Source organism: Sus scrofa, chromosome 6 (assembly GCF_054392235.1).
Source record: "Sus scrofa isolate SSC_HxYL_T2T_F1_AM1 chromosome 6, Sscrofa_HxYL_maternal_Yorkshire_Landrace_v2.0, whole genome shotgun sequence".
NCBI classification, from domain to species: Eukaryota; Metazoa; Chordata; class Mammalia; order Artiodactyla; family Suidae; genus Sus; species Sus scrofa.
Window position 1 is genome coordinate 162,493,547 of NC_139388.1, and position 19,998 is coordinate 162,513,544.

Sequence of the window (19,998 nt, forward strand, 5' to 3'; positions counted from 1 at the left end):
CAAAGCCTGAGTAAGGAGAGGGGAGCTTCCCAAGGAAGAGCAGGAGGATTCTGTTCTAGGTGTTTCTTCCTTTCTTTTCTGCCCTGCCCGGAAGCCCGCTTGTCTCTCCCACTCCTGCTTGTAGGTGTTTGGCTCCTCCGGGCCCAAGCACAGGTTTCCGGTGTCCCCCTCCCACCTCCCGACCCCAACACACACGCACGCACGCCTCCCCTTCTAGGAAGGGGTGTCTGCCCCCACGCCCGCAGCCTCCCACTCTGTCCGGAATCGTGTGTGCTGCACACCCAGCCTGCTGCTTTCGTCCTCAAATCTTTCAACATCTGTGGTGTTGAAAGATTTTAGGGAGGTCCTTGTCTTTCGTTGGCCCCATAGCCCTAAAAGGAAGCAAGCCCACACCAGTTGCAGCTCTGGCTTTCTTGTTCTCATTTCTTTCCTCAAATCCCCCAAAGCTTGTGTTTTCACCAGCTCCTTTTAAGCCACCAGAGTGGCCCCTTCCTGCCGGGCGGCCTGCCGGAGCTGACCTCGGCAGGGGCCCGTGGGAGCAGCGGCAGGGCCTGAGAGCCGAGCGCTCCCCCTCCCAAGGCAGAAGCTTGCAGATTCCTCAGCTGCACGCTAGAGACACTATCTTGGTGTGGAAATCAGCAGTGGCCTTGGACTCAGAATGTTCTGGGGGGCCTGGGGGATACAAGAGGAAGGAGTATTCTACCACCCACCCCTCTGATTCTTGGCGACCGCACGTCTGCATCTGTGCAGTGGGAAGGAGACCAGGAAATGCCTAGTAGGGGCGCCGAAAGGAGGAGGCTCAAGTTCTCGCCGTGATGCTTGGCACAGAGTAACCGCTTAGTCAGTCCGGGGGCTTAAAGCCAGGGTGCAGAGAGCTCCTGTTGTGGCTCAGTGGGCCAAGAACCCGGCTAGTATCCGTGAGGATGCAGGTTCGATGCTTGGCCTCGCTCAGTGGGTTGAGGATCTGGCATTGCCGTGAGCTCTGGTGGAGGTCAAGGATGCGACTCGGATCCCACGTTGCTGTGGCTGTGGTGTAGGCCAGCAACGGCAGCTCCAATTCGACCCCTAGCCTCACTTGGGAACCTCCAAGTGCCACACATGCAGCCCTCAAAAGCCAAAAAAACCCAAACAAACCAAAACACACCCCTGTTCAGGACTCGAGCTGCTTGGGTTTGGTGATGGCTCCGTGTTTCTTTTGCATTTTTTTTTTTTTTTTTTTTTTTTTTTTTTGGCAAAGGCCATCAACAGCTTGTTCATAAGCCTGTAGGAATATTGAGGTTCCAGAAGCTGGGAGTGAATGTTCTCAGACAGACCAAGAGCAGAGTGTTCTGGAAGGTTAGGAGTCACTGAGCAGTGTGCAGTGGTGGAGCTCTGTCGTGGGCCCTGAAGTTGGCACCCAGAGGGGAGGGAGTGGCTGGCACCCGGGGGCGACTAGCTGGTCCAACCCACCCCCGCCAGCCTCCAGGGCTCTGAAAGCATCGCTCTTGTTTTTCATTTTCCAGTTTTAAGGGGTGTAATTGACGCACAGCGCTGTGTACATTTCAGCTGTGGAGCGTCCTGATTGGACTTAGATCCGTTGTGAAACGATTCCCACAGTAAGTTTAGGGAACATCCGTCATCTCCTAGAGATACAAAATTAAGGAACTAGAACCAAAAAAAATCTTTGCTCCTTGCGATGAAAACTCTTTAACAACGTCCATGCATAACGTACAGCAGGGCTCATCATCTCTATCATTTTGTGTCCCATCGCTTGCATTTGTAAATGGGGGTTCAAGCCGTTTGACTGCCTTCACCCAGCCCCTCCCCGCAACCTCCTCCCCCTGCCACCTGCCGTCCGTGGTGACCACAAATCTGATCTCCTTCTATGAGTCTGTCTCTTTTTGAAGTACAGTTGACCTGCAACCCTCAGTTAGTTCCTGTTACGCAATGATCCGGTATTTCTGGACATTTCAAAATGATTACACGATAAGTCTGGTTACTGTCATGTGTCACCATGCAAAGCGTTGCAGAGTCTCTGACTGTATTCCCCATGCCAGGCCGCTCATACCCACGACTCATTTGTTTTGCAATTGGATGTTCCTACTTCTTCATCTTCTTCTGCTGCTTTCCCCTCACACCTCCCCACAACCACCTCTTTGTTCTCCTTATCTGTCTGTTAACTCTTTGTTTTGTTACATTTGTTCATTTGTTTTTTAGATTCCATATATGAGTGAAATCATGGACTGTTTGTCTTTATCTGCCATATTTCACTTAGCATAATTCCCTCAAGAGCCATCAATGTTGTCAAAAATGGCAAGATTTCGTCCTTTTTTACGGCTGAGTAATATTCGTGTGTGTGTGATCTTCTTTATCTGTTCATCTATTGATGGACACGTAGGTTGTTCTGTATCTCGGCTATTGCAATATGCAGCGGCAGAAGTTCCCTGGTGGCACAGTGGGTTAAGGTTCCCGCGTTGTCACTGTGGTGGCTCGGGTTGCTGCCGTGGCATGGGTATAGTCCCTGGCCCCAGAACTTTCGTATGCCACACGTACAGCCAAAAACAAACGCGGGAATGCAGCAGTAAGCATAGGGATGCATGTAGCCTTTCTAATCAGTGTTTTTGTTTCCTTCCTAAAGTGCTTTGCCCGTATCCCCTGTACCCTCTGGTGAGGGGGCTGTAGGACATTCCAGAGCCCAGCCTTCTTCAGAGTCCCCTGGATGTCCTCACTGGCCCCTCACGGGGGGGCAGAAGGGCCTGGCCTTGAGTGCACCTGGGCCTGGGCCAGTTTGGGGGGTGGCGTGGATCACGGTCTGGGGTCCACCAGGGAGAGAACATCACAGAGCCTGGGTCGGGGGTACCTCTCAGGCTGAGGATGGGGAGAGGACAAGGCCTCCTCCACTAGCCCCTTCTCCTTGTCCCCTGAGGCTGCTGCCCTGGTCCCCCCCAGTGGGCAGGAGAGGGAGGAGCTCAGAATGTGGTGCCTGGTTGGGCCTGCGGTCCTTCATGTGCAGGGTGGGTGGCCGGGTGATGACCTCATGGGGCTCGTCGTGGGACGTCACGAAACAGCAGCCGAGAGACACAGAGCTCACGCTGCAGGGCGTTTCATGGATCCCATTCTCTCCTGCGAACCTGGGCTCAGGGAGGGAGCCCTGCCTCTGCCCTTCCCCGGGCTCTTGATAAAGGTGACCAAGCCCCTCTAGGCAGCCTTTAGTAAGCACCACTGCATGCACAGTGCCGTGCCCAGACCAGACACACGGCTGAGAAACCTTCAGCCTATTATTCCTGGTGGGGCCACTCTAGAACCTTCTGAGCAAAGAATAGGTACAGTGTGGCCTTGGGGCCGGCTGCCTGATAGGTTTCAAAGCCGAATGGAGTGGCATCGTACTTGTTGAAGTTGTGTTGCGTTTTAGCCTAAATGTCAGACAGGCGCCTGCAAATGAGCAGCACCCTGCCCTTGGCCCTCAGTGTCTCGGGCGGATTGTACGCTGGTTTTGTGAACCGGCCGGCACCAGAAAGGAGCTGGTATTTCCACTTGGTTGTATTCTCTCTCTTTAAGGAATTATGCCCCTACCTGTCACATGACACTTTCCAAAAGTGAATCCTGCTAGGGGGAGGCTGAAACTGCCAGGGCTCCGCAGGGTCCTGTAGAAAGAATGGCGTGGGGTCAGCACAGCCTAGAATCGCATCGCCCTCCTGGCTTGTCTGCGTTTGAGAACCTTCTGGTGAAGGCTAATCCACCAGCCCTAGAGACAGTCCTGTGATACCGGGAGGAACTGCCTCACCCCATGGCCAGTCCAAGCTTGGTGCCTCTGAGCAGAGACCCCAGGAAGAGATGGAGGCATCGGAAAGGTGGCCAGAGCACTGGGGGAGGGGGAGGAGAGCGTGGGGCCGCTCAGGGCGCTTTCCAGGGGGCCCCTCGGAGGCCTTCCAGGGGGGCTGGCCAGGCTGCCACATGATTATAGGGAATGGAGACCAGGCCCCAAAGCCCAAGAAAGTGCCCCACAGCCTGGAGTCCCCTTTGACAGACCTGCCCTCCATGTGCTCTGCAGGCCCCGGGCAGCAGAGAAAGAGCCCCTGTGCTGAGGAGGTTGCGGGAAGCCCTTGCTGGCTGTGTGGTGCCTTCCCGAGTCGCTGTGAACCCTGCCTGGGGTCTGAGACCCAGAGGCCGGGGCCTGATCCTTTATAGTTGGTGAGACCCCTTCGCCCAGGGTCTGGGGACAAGGGAGTTTGGGACAAGGCAGGGTTGTGGGGAGAGAGACAGACACACACCCTCCACCCCAACCCTGGATGTGGCAGGCCCTCCAGCTACACCAAGCAGTGCTGACGGCAGAGGAAGCAGGGTGCGAAGGGGGGTGTCTGGCTGTGGCCACACCGCAGAGGCCAGTGCTGCGGGCAGGCAGGCGCTGTGAGAAGAGGGAACCTTTTCTGCCAAGTCTGTGGAGCTGCACTTCTGAGCCCCCCATCCCCTATGCAGAAGGCTGGCGTCCCCAATTTAAAAACTTACTTCCAAAACCTCACTTCCAGCCCTGCTTTCCCCCTGACAGACTGTGCGGCCCTGGGCGAGTCTTGGGCTTCTCTGGGCCTCCAGCTTGTCATCTCTGAAGTGGGGACACATACATGGCCCTCAAGTCTAGGCCTTTGCAGGAGGGAAGGACCTGCTGGGGCGGCTCCCTCCCGGGGGGCAGCCGTGCTGGCTTTGGGGAGGCTCCTGAGGGGGCACGCCCTGCTTCCCCCCACCCTGCTCTGCCACCAGCCCCCAGGCTGCCTTCCGCTCTCCTGGGTGTGAAGGGAGCGAGCGGCAGCTGCAGCCCCTGGAGGAGACCTCATGCTCCATCTGGAAGCCCTTTCTGATTGGCCGGGCAGCGCGCAGGGGGAGAGCGGGCTGCCCGGGGAGGTGGTGAGCTTCCTGTTCTGGAGGAGCGGAGGCGAGGCTGAGATTTGTACAGGGGATTTGGTAGCTGCACATGGGCTTAGCAAGGGCCCTGTAAGACCTGAGGTTCTGGGTTGCTTAAGGCGGCATTAAGGGCTTTGGCGTTTGCTCTGCTAACATCCCAAATCACACACGCCTCCGAGGGCTGACGGCGCCTCAGAGCCATCATTTCATTTGATGCTCACATGGTCCTAAAGGCTGGGAGCTCTTTTATGGACAAGGCAGCAGAGCAGGGGGATTGCAGTGTGAGCGCAGCTGCAGGAGGGGCGTCGCTCTGCTTCTGCGCCTCAAGCGTCTTAATCTTAAAAGTTGGGGGGGTCATGCCATTGTTGGGATGGTCAAATGTAGGTGTTACAAAGCCCGAAGCCCAGCCTGGCACGGAGGAAGCATGGTGGTTGTTTGGTTGGTTTGCCCAGAGTCACCAGCAAGTGGACGAGCTGGGTCCAGCTCCCCCCGTTGACCTCAGATCTGTGACTCTGCTCGCCACCCCTGGCGTCCATCTGCAGGGAGGGCCTGGCCCCATATGCCCCCTGCCATGAGCCTGCCATTGTTTGAGTGCAGGCACACGCCTTCGGGCCCAGGGACTCAGCCCTGAGCAGGCTCGGGGGATGCCGGGCCCTCCATGTGCCAGCTGCCCGAGGAGCCCTCTGTGGGTACTCTCCCCTGTGCTCCCCCAACTCTGGGCCTTGCTCTTTGCCACCCAGCCTGGTGTTCCTGCTGTCCCTGTCCACACCGTCTGAACATTCTTCTAACCTCTAAACCCCTCTCAGGGTGACCAAGCAGAGGAGGTGGCCCTGAGACGGTCCCTGGCTGAAGCACCTGCCACTAGCTTGATGGCAGCTGTGTTGGTCAACTCTAGCCGTGGTGCCTCCTGCTTCATCTCTGCCCTCCTCTCGTCACCTCCCATGTTCCCCACACCTGCCAGGTATGTGGCGTAGCGAGCAGGTGCCGAGGATCGCAGATTCAGGGCATTTGCTGACCATGACCTTGGGCACATCTTCCTCCCCTCAGACCCTCAGTCTCCTCTTCGGTAAAATGGGACTAACACTAGCCTCGTGGTGTTGTTAGAAGGTCCAAACCAGAGACCGGATGCAAACTGTGTCATGTGCTCAGTAAAAACCAGCGAAAATGCTGGCTGTTCCTTTGCCATCAAAATTCCACCAATCTGGAGTTCCCATCATGGCTCAGTGGTTAACGAATCTGACTAGGAACCATGAGGTTGCAGGTTCAATCCCTGGCCTCGCTCAGCGGGTTAAGGATCCGGTGTTGCCGTGAGCTGTGGGGTAGGTCACAGACATGGCTCGAATCCCAAGTTGCTGTGGCTGTGGTGTAGGCTGGTGACTATGGCTCCAGTTCGACCCCTAGCCTGGGAACCTCCATATTCCGAGGGAGTGGCCCAAGAAATGGCAAAAAGACCAAAAAAAAAAAAAAAAAAAAAATTCCACCAATCTGCTACTTTCAGATTCTCCAACAAAGACAGAGCTCGAGCTACAACCAGGCTCATTTTACTTTCCATTCATTCACTTCTTCATTCCTTCGCTGATGATGCAGCATCCCATCTGTGCCGCTGAGGTGTGGCGTGGCCGGGGATACGAAGATCATTAAGAGTGTTCCCGCCTTCCAGAGGGACTCGGAGTCCCGTGGGCGAGGTGGCCAGGTGGCCCCCATCATAAGCCTGTGTGCTACGGGCTGTAGGGGGAGGAAGTTACAAGGCACTTTGGGGGTGAGCAGGCTGGAGTAATTATTCCCAGGGGGTGGGCAGGGAAGGCTTCACAGAGGAGGTGCTATTTGAGATGGGTTTTGGAGGATGCGTAGGAGCTTGCCAAGTGGAGAAGGGGGACAAGACATTTATTCCTGCACAGAAAATAGCTCTTAGAGAAGGGAGGGAGCAGCGGTGGCAGGAGATGAGCCAGGCGAAAGGCCTGGAGTGCCTGGTCTGGACCCACCCCACAGCCGTGGTGGGTTGCACCACGCTGAGCTGGGACGCCTGCAGGTCTCCCAGATCGGTGTAGACTCCTCTTAAGCAGAACAGTGATCCCCCTGAGCAGGGAGGCAGTTTCCCTCCTGCTCCTCCAGCACCGTGCCTGTCAAGCGCCCCCCCGTGCTGACACCTGAATCAGGAGACTTGTCTTGGGGACAACCCAGACCCGGGGCAGGGTGGGCCCTGTACACGCCAGCCTCCGGGACATCAGCAGGATGTGCCTGCCCCTCTCACAGGCAGACCCAGCCCTGCCCCCAGCCTGCAGCAGCCTCTTCTCCCCCTGAGTCTCCAAGGTGGGGGGTGGGTCCCAGCTGGTCCTGTTACCGAGTCTCTTCCCCCTTCCTGCCTGAGACCTGCAGGCAGGTGCCGGCTGGCATCACACGCACCTTGCTGGACGTCCGTATGCTTTTCAGAGACCCATCCTGAAGCCCCTGAAGATGTGTTCAAAGCCGTGACTGTCCCTCTGTGCTGGCTTGTCATTGTGGTCTTGTCAGGTGGCTCCCACCCCCAGCTATTGAAAATGAACGTATTACTGTCTCGTGGGCTCCGTCTCACAGACTCACCCTCTCGCTTGTTTGTTTTCCTCCCTCCTCCTCTCTCCGGTTCCCCTTCTCCTTCTCATAGACTGACCCTTGGTTATCGTTGCAGAATTACGGCAGCGGCATGAGACCACCACCCAACTCCCTCGGCCCCGCCATGCCCGGGATTAACATGTAAGACAAAACCGCCCTGCTGGCGGCTCAGAGCCTGGCTTTCCTCGTTCTCCGCTGCACCCCCCCCCCCGCCCCTGCCCCTCCCCGCCCGGAGACGCAAGATCAGAGTAATTCCTGGCACCTCTCTGGACGTCAGTCCCCTCCTGAGTCAACTAAGGCCCTTGATCACACTAGTGATGAGACCTCATGGACCCCCGGGTAGCGCTTTTCCGTGCCAGGCACGGTTCCAGGCTTGCCACAGGGCTTAGCACGCCTCATCTGTGTAAATACCTCAATGAGGTGCTTATTACGATCCCCACTGACCCAGGAGGGAGCCGAGGCACGGAGAGGTGAAGTCCCTTGCCCAGGCTCACACAGCTCCAAGTGGCAGGGTCAAGATTTGGCACTCCTGGACGGTTGACCGCTGCTGCCGTGTTTCAGGGCTGCAGCCCCTCTGTGGATCCCTGTGAGACTCTGTGTATTCCCTTCCGAGGGGAATGCACGCGCAGAGGAAGTGTTACTCGTCCTCACGAAATTTGCAGATAATTTACGGGGGGTCCGTAGAGTTCGGTTCAGGGACTGCAAGGTTCTGTTCGCGGTTCCTCCTCCGCAGCCTGGGAGCGGAGTGTATGAAGGACTCCGTCTTGTTCTGCCCCTGCTGGGCCCCTCCCCGCCTGAGCGTTCACTGCACCTTGTTCCTCATCTCCGTCTTTCTCTCCCTCTCAGGGGCCCGGGAGCTGGCAGACCCTGGCCCAATCCTAACAGTGCTAACTCAGTGAGTACCCAGGTTGGGGGGTGCTGTTTGCTAGGGACAGGGTTCTAGGGTGCAGCGCGGTTCCTGTCCCCAGGTTGGAGGCATCACGGACCCTACCTGATGCCTCCAAGGAGAAGCCCACCTGTAAGGGGGGGCGTGGGAATAACACGCTGGGGGCCAGCAGGCCTCAGCCCGCTTGCTCTGCAGAGGCCGAGATGTGAGCTGAAAGCCGGGCTCAGGGCCCTGGACGTGCCAGGGCTCCCGCCTATCCCTCTTGCGTGGCAGAGCTGGCTTCCAGCAGTCAGAGGGGGGAGCTGGAAACAGGCTCAGGATGGACAGTCTGGGGCAGAAGCCCAGGGATGGGGCGAACCTCTCGCTTTTCCTGTCCTCAAACTAGAGGGTCTTCCATGCCCACGGCCCCCTAAGGCTCCCCGCCAAGGCTCTCAGGATCAGTCCAGCATAGGAACTGGACTTTGCCCACTTCCCTGGCCCTCCTGGGGACACTACCCCGGTGGCTGGATGTCTCTCCCACCAAGAGTGGGGTTGTGTTGGAGTTCCCTGGTAGCTCAGCAGACTAAAGATCTGGCAGCAGGTTAAGGATCCAGTGTTGTCACTGCTGCGGTTCGGGTTCCATCCCTCGCTCTGGAACTTCCACATGCTGCATGTGCAGCTGGGGGTGAAAAAAAAAAAAGAGGGGGGTTGTGTCCCCAAGAGGATTTGGAAGGCAGAGGGCGCTGCCTGTCCGAGGAGGCGCCTCTGACACGTGGCTCCCCGCTCTTGTTCCTAGATTCCGTACTCCTCCTCCTCACCCGGTACCTACGTGGTAAGTGTGTGCGGGCTGGGCAGTGCCTCTGCCAGAGAGCCACTCGGGCCCCTGTGTCTTTCCTTTCAAAACACACTCTGAGCCCGGATCCCGCACTGCTCGACCTCGCTGTCAGTATGTTAGGCGTTCATACCGTCTGCTGGCCCAGAAGTCCCCAAACTAGACCCAGAGTTGGGATCTCCTTTGGGGGGGACTGACTGGTAGGCCAGTCGGCGTCTTCCCCAGGCCTCTGAATTCACCCCTCACCATGCCTGGGAGCCCCTGCGCATGCCCACAGTTGCCTCTTGGTTTAAAGAAGTGGGAGTTCCCGTCATGGCTCAGTGGTTAACGAACCTGACTAGCATCCATGAGGACGCAGGTTCGACCTCTGGCCTTGCTCGGTGGGTTAAGGATCTGGCGTTGCTGTGGCTGTGGTGTAGGCCAGTGGCTATAGCTCTGATTGGACCCCTAGCCTGGGAACCTCCATAGGCCGCTGGTGCAGGCCTAAAAGACAAAAAAAAAAAAAAAAAAAGTGGGAATCCAGTTACCCCAAACTTTAAATACCTGGGCCCTGGGCGAGCACTGGCCGCTGATGATACTGGAGCTCGGTGGCCTCTCCCCACAAGTGTCATCACTGTGGGTGATCTGACAGTTTTTATCTCATCTCCAGGGACCTCCTGGTGGTGGCGGCCCCCCAGGAACACCCATCATGCCTAGTCCTGCAGGTAAGGGGGCTGGGGGAGTAGGGCGTCCTGGAGGGGGCTGGGTTGCCGAGCCAGGGCTTGCCTCCCCCTCTTCCTGAGCAGTGCCTTCTCAGGCCGGCATCTCGGCATCAGTGACTTTCAGGGCCAGAAGGTCCCCTCTGTCGCCAACCCGCCAGTGTGACCTCAGCCGGTCATGTCACATCTTCGGTCAAAGAAGAGGGCACAACAACAACTAAAGACAAAAAAAAAAAAAAGGAGTTCCCGTCGTGGCGCAGTGGTTAACGAATCCGACTAGGAACCATGAGGTTGCGGGTTCAGTCCCTGCCCTTGCTCGGTGGGTTAACGATCCGGCGTTGCCGTGAGCTGTGGTGTAGGTTGCAGACGCTACTCAGATCCCGCGTTGCTGTGGCTCTGGCGTAGGCCAGTGGCTCCAGCTCCTATTCGACCCCTAGCCTGGGAACCTCCATATGCCGCGGGAGCGGCCCAAGAAATAGCAACAACAACAACAACAAAAGACAAAAAAAAAAAAAAAACAGAAGAGGGCAGAGCGTGGAGATCCCACTGGTCAGACCAGTCGTCCCCCTGGTCAGAGAGAACCTGTTCTGGCTGTCGTTTCTCTGGATGACTGAAGAGGGGCTTTGGGGCTCTGGCATCGTGGGACGAGGATTCTCTAGCTGACACCTCTCGGGTCCTGAAGCCCTGGCTTCTGGTCCTCTGTGGCCGAGATGCCTTCTCTTTTCTTTAATCGGAAGAGGGCATGTGTGCACACACTTGGGCGTGCGCACGCGCGCGCGCACACACACACACACACACACACACACACACACACACACACAGAGGCAGCATCTCAGTTGTGTTTCTTTCCCAGCTAAGAATAGCATCCCACCAACTAGCAGGAATTCTCTGCGCCGTCTTTACTCTCCCCCAAAATAAAGAGTGAGAGGTAGTTGGATTTCTGCCCGAGAAGTATGGTGCCTGCTCCTGATAGAAACAAGTTAGCTGATTTCCTCAGGAGATTCTCCTGGCTAATTGGGGAGACAGAGGGGCCCCCCTCTCCCACCCCCTCCTTGGCTCCCCCCGTAGCAGGGAAGCTGCTCAGCTGCAGGGGTGGAGCCGGTGGCGGCAAGCACGGTATCCCGGCTCCCGCTCCCGCTCCCTCTTTCTGCTGCTGCATTTTTATGAGCTGCATGACCTACATTCAGACTGGGTCACATTAAACCACTCCATATGTTAATGCGTCTCCAGCCCCGTCGCCGCCACCTCTCCCTCCTGCCCCCTCAGCTTGGCAGGGTGGCCCCCTGGGCAGCGGGCAGTGTTTCTCCTTCCCGACCTGATGCACCCTGCTGGGCCGGGCTGCAGGCACAGGGTGGAGGTCCGGCTGCCCCTGCCTCGTCCCGGGCCGCATCTGGGAACCTGGTTTGGTGTGGGGTGGAGAGTGGAACCCGTAGCCACCCCGCCTTGCCGTGTCCATGTCCACATGGCTGTCCAGGCACCCGGAAATCCTTCCTTTCAGGGTTGAGTGGTTTTCACAGCGGAATTTTCTGTGATTAAAAACTTTGTGAATCTTCATTAAATACAAATTAGCCAGAAAATGGTGGTACTTAGAGGATATTTTAGGTGATAAAATACAAAAGAATGAGTTCAAGTGCCACGAGTTTGTTTTAATTAAGAAATGAATTAATCACCCCGACTTGCGGGTTTCCACTGTTCTGCAGATTCAACAAATTCCAGTGACAACATCTACACAATGATTAATCCGGTGCCGCCTGGAGGCAGCCGATCCAACGTAAGTCTGCTTTCTAATAATTTACATATCAGATACCATAACAAATCATAATTAACTTCATCAGCTGAGGGGAAAGCAAGTTTAATTGATTTCAGCCATTTGTTACCAAAGATGAATAAAATAAACCGTCAGAAAAGTGATTAACTCTTGGGCAGCCCAGTTCCCGTTTCATGCCCTGCAGGGGGTGGCGTGGGTCTTACCCGGCTGGTCCGAGCCGGGCACCCGGTCTCGCTGTGGGGACCCCTGCTGGCCCGAGTGGGGTGTTGGTGGGAAGAGCACAAGCCACAGGGGGGTCAGGCCAGTCCCTGCCCGGCTGACTGGCTGTGCACCTGGGTTAGTGCCTCACCCTCTCTGGTCTGGTTCCTTGGCAGGTGAGCTGCGGGTGGAGCCCCCGGGGACCTGCCTGCCCTGTGCCTCTGCCGCCCACAGCCCACAGCCTGTCTGCCTCTCCTCCTGCCACCCCCTCATCTAGAAGCTACTCCTTCCCTTCTTGGCCTCTCAAAGTTCCTACCTCCGATGAGGCTGGAGCTCAGATTCCCTTTCTCTGGTTCTTGCTCACCCGCTCCTTCTCGAGTTCCCGCATCCCGTCCTCTGGGGGAGGCTCCTTGGGGTGTCGAGAGGCACCTTTCCTGGGGTCACGTGACTGAGAAGTGCGGGAACCAGACTCATCCCCTGAAGTCCCACCCCCTGTGCTCTCCCTCTCGTGGGCAGCCAGCACCTCCCATAGCCCCTGCCTCGCCCCAGGGTAACCAACCATTTGGGTTTTAGCACTGAAAGCCCTGTGTCCCAGAAGATGACTTCCCAGGACACAAAAAGTCTTGGTTTGGGCGAGTTCCCACTGTGGTGCAATGGGATCTGCAGTGTCTCTGCAGCATTGGGACACAGGTTCGATCCCCGGCCTGGCACAGTGGGTTAAGGATTCCATGTTGCTGCAGCGGTGGTGTAGGTCGCATGTGCAGCTCAGAGCTGATTGATATGCCACAGGGTAGCCAAAAAAAGAAGGGGGAAGAAAAGTCTCGGTTTTTGGCAATGGATGCAGGAAATTGGGCAGAAACGTTTAAGACCCACTTAAACGGCCCCAAAGACAGGACTGAGCACATGAGTATGGCATAGACTCCTCCTCCCAGGTCGCCCACATGTCCACGACCACAGATGCCAGCAGCCGTGTGCTGTGGCTCTCAGGATGGACCCTCCAGTTGTGCCTTTGAGGGGCCTGACTCGGGCACCGCACCTCACCTCTGCCCCCACGCTGCCGGCAGCCTGCCTGTGTGCTTTGTGTCGAGAGTGTGCGGGTTTCCTTTTTCGCCGTGTGAGTATCGTGAGTGTGTTTTCTAAGAGCTCAGATGATGAAAATGAGGTGGATGAGACCTCCAGCACCAGCGTGACCCCAGGGTCACCAAAGCAGAAAGGGCTGGGTGACCGTGTGAATTTCAGTGACAAATGTGAGGACACAGACAACTGGATTAGGGAGGCGAATAACCAACACGGAACGTCCTGGCAAGTGTGCCAAACAGAAGAGAAAGGGCCGTGAGAACACGTCGCCCCGGAATGAACGCCGCCGCCGTGCTGGTCCCTGGATGGCTCCGTGAACTGAGACGGTTGCATCTCCTGATTCAGAGCCTGCAGCTGAGTCTTGTGGGGGCCCAGAAGGGGGAATGTGGGTGACACTCGAGTTGGCCCTTTACGCTGCCCAGCTGACTGTTGCGTTTCCGGACCCGTCAGGGAGCCGCCCCCTTCATGTCACGCACGTGGTGCATCAAACCGGGGCAACGAAGCAGTCTCCCCAGCTTTTACATCCTTTGACTTGAAAACTGGAGCTTCAAATCGTCGTCTTGATTTCTGTGAAGACGATGTTCACGGCACTGCTGCCAACAAATAAAGACAAGATTGTCGTTCTTGTCCAGATACAAGCCAGACCTTGCTCGTTAGCTGCCCTGTCTGTCAGGCAGGCAGATGCATTTGGCAGATTTCATTTAGTGTGTAATCTGCCTACCTGCTCAGTGTTCCACACACCTTGTCCCCCACACGGCTGCAAAGGGGGGTGTTTGCTTACCTGTAATAATCCTGCTTTCGTGATGAAAATTTTGGTCACCTGTCAGTTTGCTCAAAACGTGCAGAAGCACTTAGTGAGATGTTGGACTTTATGGAAGTGGAGTATCCCTTGGACGTGCACCCAGAGCTCGCTGTCATTGTTGCTGTGATGCTCTTCATGAGACGCCAATGGAAAAAAGGAATTACAGTAAAATAGAAATGGAGATGCTGGGAGGTCCCGTTGTGGTGCAGAGAAAACAAATCTGACTAGGAACCATGAGGTCGCGGGTTTGATCCCTGGCCTCGCTCCGTGGGTTAAGGATCTGGCACTGTTGTGGGCTGTGGTGTAGGCTGCAGATGCGGCTCCGATCTGGCATTGCCGTGGCTCTGGTGTAGGCCAGCAACAACAGCTCCGATTTGACCCCTCGCCTGGGAACCTCCATATGCCACGGGCGCGGCCCGAAAAAGACCAAAGACAAAGAAAAAAGAAAAAAAAAAAGAAATGTAGATGCTGCTTCTCCAGAACGGTTTGATGATCGTGAAAAAGGCCATGAGGAAGAGTTCCCTGGGGGCCTGCAGTGTGGGAATTCAGTGTTGACACTGCTGTGGCACGGGTTCGTTCCCTGGCCTGGGAACTTCTGCATGCCGTGGGCACCGCCAAAAAAAAGGCCAGGAGGAGTGTAGACAAAGATGAGTGAGCCGCCCTTGAGCTGTTCAGAGTCAGCAGGGAGCCGGGCGGGGGTGGGAGGTGGTGCTTGTGATGAAGCCTTGTGCAACCAAAGTAATGGTGCAGTTTTTGGAAGTGAGAAGACGCCTTGAGAACCCAAAAAATGTCATCAGTAAGGGCAGCCAAGTTAGGCAGGACTTTCTCAATTTCTTTGTTAAAACGTTAACTTATTTAGACTCCAACTTAGATCTCACAAGTTTAAATTACCTGTGTACTCTAAAACCATTTTCCCTGAGAGAGAGAATTGTAACTGATGATGACAGCCAGGGTCATGGAACGTTTACAGGTAACGGACAGTGTAGACGGGCATAGCCCATCCTATGAACTCCTACAGGAAAGGTGCCCGACCGCCAAGCAGCTCATCTTCCAAAACCAGCCTGTAGATGCAAAGTGGACAGACGTGGAGTTCCTGTTGTGGTTCAGTGGGTTTTGAACCCGCCTAATATCCATAAGGACGCATGTTCAATCCTGGCCTCACTCAGTGGGCTTCGGATCCTGTGTTGCCATGAGCTGTGGTGTAGGTCGCAGATGCAACTCGGATCTGGCGTTGCTGTGGTTGTGGTGTAGGCCGGCAGCTACAGCTTGGATTCGACCCCTAGCCTGGGAACTTCCATATGCCACAGGCGCAGCCTTCAAAAAAAAAAAAAAGCAAAAAAACTGGCAGTGGATGGGCATCTGGGGAGATCCAGAATCGAGTTCCCACACACGCAAAAACGCGGGCCTGTAAGTAAAACCCTAAGCAGTCCCTGTGCAGGTGTTTTTGTGGAGAGGGGGGTTTGGGGTGGCCACCTTGGACTGACACCAGGGCTTGATAAGCCTGCCGTGATGGTCTTCCTGAGATGCGAATGGAAAAAAGGAATTGCAGTCAAATAGAAATGTAGGTGCTGCCTCTCCAGAACGGCTGTGACTTTTTCGTTGGACTCTCTTCAGTTTTGCTGCCACGTGAAGGAAAGATGTCTGGGAGACGGCAGGCAGTTCAGAGAAGTGATTGTGCAAAAGCAAGCGTCGTTTGCCTTGTGCACCCCGGAAAGCAAGGCGGGGCCCCAGCAATTCTCCTGGAGCCCCTCTGAGAAAGACCAGCCAGGGCTCTCGCTGCAGCCACGTCTTCCCAAACTGTCGCGGTCTGATCCAGCAGTTCGGCTTCAGTATGTGCCACCACTTTCCCCCTCGATACACAGAGGATGTAGGACCGAATGATATTCCTTGAGTGGATTATCCAAGACAGCTACCCAGTGAAAGAAACAGTGTTAGCTTTTGTACATAAAACTTTAAACAAAAGTTTTTTTTTTAAGGCAGAGCAAAAGCATCCTCTTGTGATATGATGCAGGACAGGGGGAAAGTTGTCATTTTTCAAAAACTAAATATAGGAGTTTCTGCGGTGGCACAGTGGGATTGCTGACGTCTCTGCTGCGCTGGGACACAGGTTCCATCCCCAGCCTGGCTCAGTGGGTTAAGGATCCTGTGTTGCCGATAGGCGAAACTGCAGCTTGGATCTGATCCCTGGCCTGGTAACTCCACATGCCATGGGGCGGGGCCAAAAAGGTTTAAAAAAAAAACAGAAACAAAAACCAAACACCTAAATATAGGTAGTATCTGTTCAATCAGTTCTCTCATATTTAGACTCCCTTTGGAAAAAAATCATGGATTTATGTGTTGACTAAATACATAGTTAATATAGCCTACAACATTGAAATATCCAATAAAGGGTTAAAATAATTGACTGTGTCAGAAAACAAATCTTATAAAAGAGTTATATTTTTCCCACATATGTCATTTGTTTAACTAGTCCTCCTCTTCTTTGCTGCTGTTAACTAGTTCAGCTGTTGCTTGATGTGATAGCATTTATGTAACAGAAGCGTGAATAATGCAGCATAAACAAACGGTGCTGGGACCGCTGGATGCCACGCATAGATGAATGAGGTTGAAGTGCTTCCTTCACCAATACAGAAAAATGAACTCAGAGTGGACCCTAAGTCTCAATGGCAGAGCTACAACTATGAAACACTTAGAAGACAATGTGGGACTAAATCCCCGTGGCTGGCCTCAGCAGGGCCTTCCTCGCTACAACACCCAAAGCACAAGCGACAGAAGAAAAAGGGAGCTGCATTGGGACTTCATGAAAATTTAAAACTTGTGCTTCAGAGGCCACTGTCAAGAAAGTAAAAAGACACCCCACAGAAAGTGTCTGCAAGTCATGGGTCTGAGAAAGGGGCTTGAATCCAGAACATGTAAAGGACTCTTAAAACGCGATAATTAAGAAACAACCCAACTTAAAAATGGGCCAAGGGAAAGAAAAAAAAAGGGAATTCCCATTGTGGCGCAGCGGAAGTGAATCTGACTAGGAACCATGAGGTTGCGGGTTCGATCCCTGGCCTCGCTCAGTAGATTAAGGATCCGGCATTGCTGTGAGCTGTGGTGTAGGTCGCAGACATGGCTTGGATCCCACGTTGCTATGGCTGCGGTGTAGGCCGGCAGCTCCAGCTCCGACTCGACCCCTAGCCTGTGACCCTCCATGTGCCACAGGTGCAGCCCTAAAAAAGCAAAAAAAAAAAAAAAGGGCCAAGGATCTGAATAGACACTTCTCCAAAGACGTATAAATAGTCAATAAGCACATGAAAAAACACTCAGCATCATTCGTTCTTAGAGAAATACCATGAAAACGACGAGATTTCACGTCACATGCACCAGCATGGCTCGAATCAGAGAGATAATGAACAGCATTGGCTGAGCCAGGACGCAGCTGGAGCCCCTCGTACGCTGCTGGCGGAAAGGACAAGTGGTGCAGGTGCTGGGAACACAGTGCGGCAGTTCCCGTGTGACCCTGCAACTCTACCGTAGGTACCTGCCCCAGAGACGTGGACACCTGTCCGCACAATAACGGTACACGGATATTCACACGGACGTGAATTATTCATTATTCACAGGAGCCAAAAAGTGGAAACAACCTAAATATCCACTGGCTGATGGATGGGTAAACAAAATGCCCTCCATCTACACGAATATTATTTGGCCATAAGAAGGAACGTGACCTAGGCTGCAACGTGCCTGAGCCTTGGCGACGTTAGCTCAGGGAGAGGGGCCGGCCACTAGGGTGACAGAGCCTATGATTCCATTGACAGGGGCCTGGGGGTTTGAGAGGGACTGGGGAGGGACTGCTAATGGATACAGGGTTTCTTTTCGGTTTTTCATTTTCTATGAAAATGTTCTAAAATGCATTGTGGCGATGGTTGTACAACTCTAAATAGTCTTAAAACCACTGAATTGTACACTTTAAATGGGTCATGTGTATGGTATATGAATTACTATCTCATAAAGCTATTAAAAGTAATGTATACTAATATATAATTTAAGATACCTGTGTTTAAAATATCTTTATGTTGGAGTTCCCGTCATGGCGCAGTGGTTAATGAGTCCGACTAGGAACCATGAGGTTGCGGGTTCGATCCCTGACCTCGCTCAGTGGGTTGAGGATCCGGCGTTGCCGTGAGCTGTGGTGTAGGTCGCAGATGTGGCTCGGATCCCGCGTTGCTGTGGCTCTGGCGTAGGCCGGTGGCTACAGCTCCGATTGGACCCCTAGCCCAGGAACCTCCATATGCCAAGGGAGCGGCCCTAGAAAAGGCAAAAAGACAAAAAATAAATTATCTGTTACAGTGATGACATGCATGCATAATTATTATCACATTTAGGGAATTTTTTTGGTCTGCTATGACTGTCTGGGGTTGGCTCCCTAAAAAAGCTGGCCACCTGCATTCTCATATCACTTGGGTTAGTAACCATGAAATCTGTTGCAAAGTGTGACCCAAAGCCTACAAAGCAGTCCTGGGAAGCCACTGGGGAGGCAAGGAGGCTGCACGCACGGGGTGTGCGAGCTGGGGGGTGAGGCAGCGGCTGGTGCCCCAGCCCCACCCCTGCAGTCTCCCCAGGTCTGTCCCTGCTCCAGCCAGTCCATGCTGCCACCTGCCAGGTGGCCTGTTCCTCTGCTCAGGCAGGACCCTCCCTGCCGAGAACGAGTCCATGGCCGGTCTCTGCCTGCCCAAATTCTATCCCTCAATTATGTGGACGCTCTGCTGGCCCAGGGCTGGAAAGAGCAGAGGATGGGATCCAGAAGGCCAGGGTGGAGAGCCACCTCCAGGTGGCCTTGGGCCAGTGCCTCTGTCTCTCTGAGTTTGCTCCCCGGTCCTGGTGTGTAGGAGGGAGCGCACAGGCCCAGTTAATTCCCACGGGCCGAGGGGAGGCCCCGGCTCCAGCCCCCTGCTGTTAAATGCCAGTGTGTGTGACCGCAGCCCCGCCACAATGGAAGGTCCCCAAGGGCAGTGTTTGTGTGCAGCTGGGCCTGGGTGCCCCCTCAGCGGCCTCTTCTCTGCTTCTCCCGCAGTTCCCCATGGGTCCAGGCTCGGACGGCCCGATGGGGGGCATGGGCGGCATGGAGCCACACCACATGAACGGCTCATTAGGTAAGTCGGCTTCGCTGGGTCGCGTGCACCCCGCCCAGCTCTGCCCGGCCCTCCCCGGAAGCGTCCTCTGCTTCGGCTCTGGACTCAGCGAAGCCTGGTCCCCACAGGAGGATCCCAAGAGAAAGACACTGCCTGGGTAGAAAGTCCTCTTTGTAGAAATGTCTGGGGTACAGAGGGTTCCTGTTGTGGCTCAGTGGGTTACAAACCCAACTAGAATCCATCAGGTTCGATCCCTGGCCTCGCTCAATGGGTTAAGGATCTGGCATTGCCGTGAGCTGCGGTGTAGGTTGCAGACACAGCTCGGATCACGCGTTGCTGTGGCTCTGGTGTAGGCCGGTGGCTACAGCTCCGGTTAGACCCCTAGCCTGGGAACCTCCATATGCTGCAGGAGCGGCCCTAGAAAGCAAAAAAAAAAAAAAAGAAAAGAAAAGAAAAAGAAACATCTGGGGTCTGGGCAGAGGGTTTGGGGCCCCTGCACAGAAAAGTGGGCAAGAAACCGGACTGGATTCTTTTTTTCCTTCCAGGGTCAGGTGACATAGACGGACTTCCAAAAGTGAGTGTGTGTTCCGTGTCTCCCCCCAACAGCACCACCCAGCGAGCGCCCCCCTCATCCGGGTGGCAGGTTGCTGAGTCACGGGGGACTCACCTCCTCTGCTCTCTCCGCAGAATTCTCCTAACAACATAAGTGGCATTAGCAATCCTCCGGGCACCCCTCGAGACGATGGCGAGCTAGGGGGGAACTTCCTCCACTCCTTCCAGAATGACAATGTAAGAGTCACGCTCGTTTCAGCCCTGGGTCGTCACCTTATCCCCTGGGCCCTGGGCACCATTGATTTCACAAGTTTTGGAGCCTCCTGGTCAAGCGCTGCCCACGGGGCCAGTGTCCTGGCAGCTGTGTTATGGCTCTTACACCTCGGTTGGTTTTGCACACAAAGTGCAGAGCCCACCCCACCCTCCCCCCCCCCCCCCCCCCCGTGGCGCTGACCACCGTGCCTGGAGGTGCCTCCAGTGCTAATTAAGCAGATGTGGCTGCAAAAGCTCTGGGCTGGGTCCTGCTCAGGGGCGGGGGCGGGGGGGGGGGGCGGCCCTCTGGCCCAGCGGTCATTGTCGCCAAGGGTCTGTTTCTCCCTGTCCTGGGGGAAGAAGGTTCATGGAC

General features: G+C 55.2%; 1 protein-coding gene across 4 annotated transcripts in view; it reads left to right on the top strand.

Annotated features, from left to right (window-relative positions):
* SSBP3 (single stranded DNA binding protein 3) overlaps positions 1-19,998 on the top strand; it is a 169,918-nt gene that overhangs the window by 147,820 nt on the left and 2,100 nt on the right. For all 4 annotated transcript variants that reach the window (XM_021096594.2, XM_021096596.2, XM_021096593.2 and 1 more), the window contains 8 exons: positions 7,541-7,605; positions 8,311-8,359; positions 9,126-9,161; positions 9,811-9,865; positions 11,560-11,630; positions 18,764-18,842; positions 19,367-19,395; positions 19,509-19,610. In XM_021096594.2, coding sequence (XP_020952253.1) covers positions 7,541-7,605; positions 8,311-8,359; positions 9,126-9,161; positions 9,811-9,865; positions 11,560-11,630; positions 18,764-18,842; positions 19,367-19,395; positions 19,509-19,610 — 486 coding nt within the window. The remainder of the gene's footprint in view (positions 1-7,540; positions 7,606-8,310; positions 8,360-9,125; positions 9,162-9,810; positions 9,866-11,559; positions 11,631-18,763; positions 18,843-19,366; positions 19,396-19,508; positions 19,611-19,998) is intronic.